The sequence below is a fragment of the Triticum urartu genome, chromosome 1 (genome assembly GCF_003073215.2).
Source record: "Triticum urartu cultivar G1812 chromosome 1, Tu2.1, whole genome shotgun sequence".
NCBI classification, from domain to species: Eukaryota; Viridiplantae; Streptophyta; class Magnoliopsida; order Poales; family Poaceae; genus Triticum; species Triticum urartu.
In genome coordinates this window covers 14,507,189-14,515,119 of record NC_053022.1, presented here as the reverse complement: position 1 = coordinate 14,515,119, position 7,931 = coordinate 14,507,189, and the positions used below count along the sequence as shown (strand labels likewise).

At 42.3% G+C, this 7,931-nt stretch overlaps 1 protein-coding gene across 1 annotated transcript; it reads right to left on the bottom strand.

The window, feature by feature from the left end:
* Positions 1–2,091: 2,091 nt before the first annotated feature.
* Positions 2,092–6,667, bottom strand: LOC125542853 (aldo-keto reductase family 4 member C10-like). The gene is made up of 7 exons (XM_048706083.1): positions 6,404–6,667; positions 6,151–6,201; positions 5,662–5,738; positions 5,446–5,533; positions 3,699–3,971; positions 3,348–3,596; positions 2,092–2,452 (listed from the first exon to the last, which is right to left on the bottom strand). The coding sequence occupies exons 1-7, from the start codon at positions 6,512–6,514 to the stop codon at positions 2,369–2,371; spliced, it is 933 nt and encodes a 310-aa protein (XP_048562040.1). The 5' UTR covers positions 6,515–6,667; the 3' UTR covers positions 2,092–2,368.
* Positions 6,668–7,931: the final 1,264 nt, after the last annotated feature.

The window sequence follows — 7,931 nt, the reverse complement described above, 5'->3', positions numbered from 1 at the left end:
AGCTAACAAGGCACCGGTCTGAAGAAACCACGCTTTGCCGGTAATGTCCATCTTTGTTCATCCAACATCTCAAGACCTCTCCTGCCACTTCACGCCGGCAGGAGCTCGTTGTCGACGTGGATCTTCGATCGAATGGCTACAGGGAGCTTCACGTCGTTGTTCCTTTTCCAACACTCTCACCTGCTCCCTTTCTTTCTGTTTTGCTTTTCCATTTGATTGTAGTGATTACTAGCCATACCCGCACGGCGACACGCCGCACCTCGTTGATACGGTACATGTGTATAAGCTTTTGTTGGCTCATGTGTGATAAGAGCACCACGTGTCTAAGTCTGTAGTTCTAATCTATAGTCACAAGAAAGCAAGATATGGACAAGAACAATTTGGAAATGCTACATTTATTATCACCATGAGTGCCACATCTTTCAAGATAGAAATTATAAATCGGACATTCTAGTGCCACTAAAATGAAATGATTTCTAACAACTTTTTTACATCTGAAAACTAAAAAATGAACAGAAATACGCATAAAATGAGTACCTACACTCTGTCAAAGAAAAAATTTATCAAATTGCTCTACTCCATTGCTCGGTGACTGTGGCTAAACCCATCAATCCATTTGGAACCATAATCAATTTATGAGGATAATTTAGGGAAAGTCTTTGCATACATAAAAATTCAAATCACTTCTCACTAAAATTAGGAAGTGACAAACGGCAAACAAGACATAGTGGTCCTCCAATACATGAGCTAGTAAAATGATACTACATAATAAAATTATTGGTATCAACACAATGCAAGATCAACCATTCACTAATGCTTGGAAATTTTCAAAAGCTTCGTTACCACATCTAAATTAGAACTGCACTATAATTTTACAAACAAACAAAAAAATGAATATAAAACATATCTATAGAATTCGGGATCTGATTTTCTCCATCCAAAAGGATGGACAAAAGGATGGACAAAAGGAAACAAAATCAAACGCGAAGACTGCAATAGCGGCACGTCTAGATTGTGGCCCATGTAAGCGGCACCGTTTACAAAAAGCAGAACGCCTAGACACGTCCACGTTAGCCCATGCAAGCGGCACCGTATACAAAAACCACGACGCCTAAACCAAGCGCCCTAAACGGCGTTGAGGACGATAGCAAGGTTGCAAGTCAGCGCAATGCATGACCCACATAGAACTTGAATGGCTAAAACCACACGGTAGAGAATCAATCACGTTAAGAAAATTTAGGCTATGGACATACGGCCACACAAGTCTTTGTACATGGCCACATCCCAATTTAATACACGTGCTGTGAACCGGTTTACCGCAGGGTCTTTTTCAACCAAGTGGCAAAACGTAGAAGCAAATTCATCCCCAGATATAGGGGCTTGGTTATAAAGCCTGTGATTTGTGGGGACTTGGGCATCTCGTTTTGTAAAGGCTTAAACGCTAGCCGCCGTGTTCCGGCACCTCTGTTGGCTGGTGGCCAAAACCCAAAGAAAATTCCCCAAAGCATCCCCTGTTTTACTGCGTCTCACCATGTTTCACTGAATATTTAGAGTGTTTCACCTTTCCCCCACACAACACGAGTGGTTGCCGTGGTCACTCGCCGCTCACCGGGGCCCCGTGGCCCCAACACGCTGACGCGCCTGCTGAAACCGCCGCCCAATAGAGGCGGACGACACTGTCGGCCGTGCGCCAGGCGACGCGGGGTTGTTTCCAGCTAGTAATTATGGTGAAGAGACTGGTAATACTATGAGGTTCGGCTAAAAAATCACCGTTTTCTGATCATCATGCATTAGCATAATGCATTATACACCCTACAAAGTGGAAAACTGGTGAGCACACTAATCACCATGCATTAGCATAATGCATGCCATGACCCGTTGCTTGCTTGTTCAAATGCGTTCTTCTGAATTCTGATCACAACAAAACTTGAACGTTGCGCAGAACAATTTCTGAAATGCTTCTTGCTAGTTCCTGACAGGAAGAACAGTTTTAATCCTGTACTCTGCTTCTCTGAAACTCTTGTAGAGTGGAACATATATACACATACAAGGGCAACGCATGTGCTCTGCACTCACAACTTGCTCATTATGAATGGAAGCATCAAGTAATCTCATCATTTTAGAGATCATCTTACAAAAGTTTCGTTCCCCAGTTTCATTAATTATTAATCTGCAAATGCTCTCTCGTATCTCCGTGGCATACATGATCCGTCTTGTGGCTGCTCACGAGACGGTGATAATCACTGTTACATCACATGGAATGTTCACAGAGATTCATGTTTTCGCACTCCATATAACTGAATTTAGCAGCCACGGCTGGAAAACCTTCCAGACATCTATTACATTTTTTTTGAAAGGAGGATGACCCCTAAATTTCACCGTCCCAGAGCTCCTCATGAGTCTTGTAAACGCTCTGTGGATTAATCATCATGTCGCCTCTCAGCAGCCTAGCCTGAAGACAACAAGATAAAAGATGTCAGCTGCGCTCACTTTTCCCAGTGAAAAGGTGTTAAAAGGGAAAAAAAGTGGATGAAAATTAACAATGAATAAATGAATGGTCGAATGACGTTCTAGAAGTTTCTGCGACGCAGAAACTCACCCACATCGTAAAACATTGGAATTGCATGCCACGGTATTATGATCGACGCTGCTACTGCTACTAATATACTTCTAGAAAAACAATCGATAACAGGGGCTGATCGAGATGACTTATGCTTATCTTAGGTGGATCCATACCAAACTGGAGCTATTTACACTCACTCTGTGTTTATTTACTCTGCATATTAGGTTTGCCAAGAGTCAAGTTTTATGAACTTTCAGCAAGTTTCTGGAAAACTATATTAACTTGTACACCACCAATTTAATATCATTGGATTCTTCGTTGAATATATTTTCACATCATACAGATTTGTTATTGTAAGTGTTCATATTATTTTCTACAGACTTGATCAAGCTTTATAAAGTTTGACATCAGTAAAAGCTAATATGTGACTGAACAATACGGAGGGAGTATTGAAAAATATGGCTGTGCCCTATGTAGCTAGAAAAATGAACATCGGATATCGATAGCGTGAATTCAGTTCTACCCAAGGTAACTAATACTGCCACTTTAAGAGTGAATAAAACAGTTGTGCTCTTATTTGAATCCGGTCACGATACACTGGTGTTTCAAGCTCCAAGAAGCACAAAAATGAACAAATGCTACTTAACCCTAGCAATTTAGATTGCTCCAAGAGATTTGTTCATTTGTCCTCCTATAAATATCTTTAATTATCACCAATAAATATCAATGCTTCATCCTCATTAAAGTATTGCTAAGGCTACTCAGGTACATATATGACATGTACCTGCTTAATCTCTGAGAACTTTGCAAGCATGTCAGCTGGAAATGTCCAATCATAAACATCAAAGTTTTGCTTTATCCTTTCTGGATTGGTACTCTTTGGTAGTACACCGTGACCCATCTGAATGTTCCAGAGCAGAGCCACTTGTCCAGGTGTCTTCCCGAGTTTCTCAGCTATTGAGACGATTATTGGCTCTACAAGGACATTACCATTCATCCAAGTAGTACCAGGTGAACCTAGTGGTGAGTAAGCCTACAAAAAACATACACGTGAGGAAAGAACAAAAATAAAGTGTGCCGCAAGAGCAATCCACCTTATTTAGTGGTAAATAACACAAAAGATAATCAGACTTACACTAAGATGAACGCCAGTTGACTGACAAAAGTTGTGGAGCTTAGTTTGCTGCCAACAAGGATGACACTCCACCTGATTAACAGCAGGAGGTACACGAGCTACATCAAGCAAGTCACCCAACTTCTTTGATGAAAAGTTACTCACACCAATCGCAAGAGCTTTGCCAGCATCATGTAACTTTTCCATTGCCCCCCAAGTAGCAGGTATGTCAGGTGTAACATAGTTTTCAGGGCTGTGGTTTGTTCCCTTCTTGACACTAAATGGGCAGTGGATCTACAAAATACATGGAGAATCAGAGATTTTAACCATATCATTTGTACACACCATACTTAACAGTTTGAACACGTAATCATGTAATGCTAAGCTGAAGGTACCAGAAGAAACTATCGAACAACAAATGAGATAAAACTCATTGGACAAACATAATCTTTTCTACAATGTATTCAAGATGCCAAAAATGAACAACAGAAATTATCTGGAAAAAATTAACAATTTGACACCGGAAATCAATAACACCATGCTAATCCATACCAAATATGATGGCAAAACGTATATGTATGTAATATGGTTAACTGAATAGACAGAATTCAAGGAATATGGCACATGTGTTAAAAAATGACACAGAACCATATGCCCAGTTTGCACATTATAGACCATAGCAATAACACACGATAGGCTAGCATGGATACTTAATTTTGTCATCAAATATGATTTAACATTTATGCATAATATAGACCTGACAAGTATTCAATTCCTGGTGAGGATACTTTCTAATTAAATAATAGAGAAAAGTATGTTTTTAGTCCCTTAAGTACACCAAAAGTATATATTTGGCCCCTCAAATTTTTTTAGGCGATATTTCGTCCTTCAAGTTTCAAAAGTAGCTTTATTTCGTCCTATTCCTGGTTTCTGTGGAAAACCACCCACGTGTCACCGGTTTTATCTTTCCTCACATGCCACGTCGGATGGGCCTTTTTTTTCCTCATTATCTCTCTTCTCCCCTACCGAACACATCCACCACCACCGCGTGACCTCCCTCCTCCTGGACGGCACCGCTGTGCCGGTCCCCTCATCCCCCAGTCAGTCTCACCGCGGCTTGCTGCCGCACCAATGATCTCATCCCCACGCCATCGATGTTGCTTGGTGCTCCTCTTCCCCTACGGACGGCATCATCCCCTCGCACCACGACATCTCAATGGCTTCGTTGATCTGGTCAACGCGGTCAACGATGGCCATGACGCTTTCGGGCTCAAGCGTGCAGCGGGCCTCGTCGATTCAAAGCTTCCACACCGGATCCATGCAGTGCCGACCTTGGCACATGGCAATGCCGGTGATGCGGTGGCGACTGAGTGCGTCGAGCTTCTCGACGAGCATGAGTCATGTGTTGTCTCGGGGGCACGAGGCGACGAGCGCGTGCACAATGTGGGAGCCGAGGCTGAGCGGAACCAGCAGGTGGCAGTCAACGTGATGTTTCAGTCAAAACCAGTGACATATACCGCTTCGTTTCTAGTTTTGGACGAATTGTGTCTGGTTTTGAGACTTGAACGACCCAATGTCTTCTAAAAATTTCTGAGGAACCAAATGTATACTTTTCGTGAACTTGTGGGACCAAAAACATCCTTTTCTCCAAATGATAACGTACAAAAGTAGTGCTATCAGTACACATAAAAACGAGATATTGATGATATAGAGGCCAGAATGGAGGAACTCGGGTACTGAAATATAATCGTAAATATGAGGTGCTCACAAGATAAAGATCCAAGTAATCAAGCTGTAAATCATTCAGGCTTTCATTTAGTGCCTCTGGCACATCTTCAGGAGCGTGACAGTCATTCCTGAAAACATAAGGCGTCCAAAGAATTTAGATGAGAACGATTAGAAACTTCAAATAGGCATCTGTGTACTCGACTTGATCTGCCGCGATAGACAGAACTACTAAGATACCACCAGAGATTGGGGTTACCATAGCTTAGAGGTGATAAACAGATCTTCACGCTTCACTACACCCTCTTCAAATAGCTTTTTCAGCGCCAAACCGATCTGGATAATGCAAATAATTGATATCAGCCTTCCACTACTCCAATTATTATGTAGCATGAATCAAGACGATACAACAGGCAGCACATGTCCTAATGTACGAACGGAGTAAAAGCTTCTTGTCAGCTATGGATGCCATGTCAATCTGGCCACTGATGTTTCAAAATAGTCCTGAATTAACCCTTTATCTGAATCCTTGGCAGGTTCATTATAAGCCCATATCACATAGTTAAATATTGGAAAGAAGAAATTCCCAGTGCGACGTTATATTGCTGTCTTGCTTTTCTAGTTGCTTTGCAAGGGTAGCAGATCATACACACGTTGAAAAAAACATACAGGACTGATCAAAAGCTGTTTTTTTTAGTGGACTGAACAAAATAAACCTTTACAGATAGCTAGTTGACAGTGGTTTTACCTCCTTCTCATTGTGGTATTCTCTGGCGCAATCGATGTGCCGGTAACCGGCCTGCACGACCCAGAAGCAATTGAGAAATGAAATACTATTGGCGATCTTGTGGAAGATAAAAACAAGGAAACAACACAGTACGAAGGGGTGGATAGAGGGGGCAAAAAACATGCCATCGGGATGGTGAAGCTTGTTGCAAAAAATAAAAGATGGTGATTGGTGAAGCGAGTGGTGAGCAAATAAATAGGAGGTATGTGCAGACCTTGACGGCGGCGTAGACGGCATCGCCGACGACGCCGGGTTCAGCCTGCCAGGTGCCGAGCCCCACCGAGGGCATCCTGGCTCCCGTATTGAGCAGGAAGTGCCTCGCCATAGCCGCCTCTCTCTCTCTCTCTCTCTCTCTCTCTCTCTCTCTCAACAGGGGACTGGGGAAGCAGGAGAGGGGGTGGTTGTGATAAGCAGCAGCTACTGCATCCGGTTTTGGCGCGCTCAACGCATTGACGAGAACGAGATCATCACCACACCTGCCCCACTCTCTATTTATTTGCTTGTCCTTCTTTTTCTCTAATTAGTTGCAACTTCGACATCTAGCTTTTGCGTTGTCCTGGTGACCTTTTGTATGTATAGTACTATAGTATACGTATGATGTTTGTTTCGTAGTGTGGATTGAGATTCGGTGTTGATCTGATTTTAATTTGCAGAGAGCAAACTGATTATCAATACATGATCTTTCCTCAGCGCCCCGTTCCCAGCGCACGGTGATCCCATCACCAATTCCTCTCTTCTTATCTGCGTGATCACTTGCAAGGCTTTGTACATGTGCAGCCAATTTCGCGTCCCACTAAAATAAGTTATAGTGGGCATTGCTGTTGAGGCATCATGTTCCTATCTACTCCATGTTTTTGCAGTGCTGTCGAAGAGCGTCCTGTTAAACTTACGTTGATTAATACCAATTGCCACTAGTCTTGGTCTTCTTCTTATAGTAATACCAATTGCTCAATTTACTAAAGCAAATTAGGCAACTAGTGGACACACTCTTGCAGCCAAAGCGAGCTCCTCTTATCCATATCATCCATAGCTCCTCAAAGCATTTCTTGCTTATTTCCCTTGGCCTTTGAGTAATATATGTTCCAATCCTCCTAACACACATGGCCTAATATTTAAGAGGAAATTGTAGGGACTTGCACAGATAGCCCAGTTTGTAAACAAGTCATCTTCCTAACCAACAAAATGGTTGATGCATCCACATGTTTTAACTTGGAGACATGATCATTATAAATATGCAAGTGATTTTTTTTGATAAAGGGCATATTTTATTGACACATAATGTAGCATAGAGGGCTAAAATCATAATGAGCACACACCCGATCTCTGCATAGGTAGAATGCACACTATAGCCAACACTAACTCACATGCTAGCAAAGAGCTAAGTCATAAAAGACTGAAGCTATGCCAAGACGAAGAGAGAAAAAGAAAAAATGAAGCGATCAAAACAACATTGATCGATGATATACTACAACGACTATCGACACCAACTATCTTTTGACAGCAGAAGGTCTACGAGAAAGGTTTTTCAAAAGCAATGCCTAGATCCAACCTCCGAAGGCTAACTCGTGAGTTTCTATTTTGAAGATCAAGTCCAGGCAAATTTTATCTCCTCCACTTTTCAAGATCCCAATAGCACAATACGCGTAGACTTTGACGAGGGAGGAAGGCCATGCAAAGCCAAAATCCCGAGTTTGGGACGCTCTAGCATTCTTGCACCATCCTCGCAAGCGGCAGCGATGACC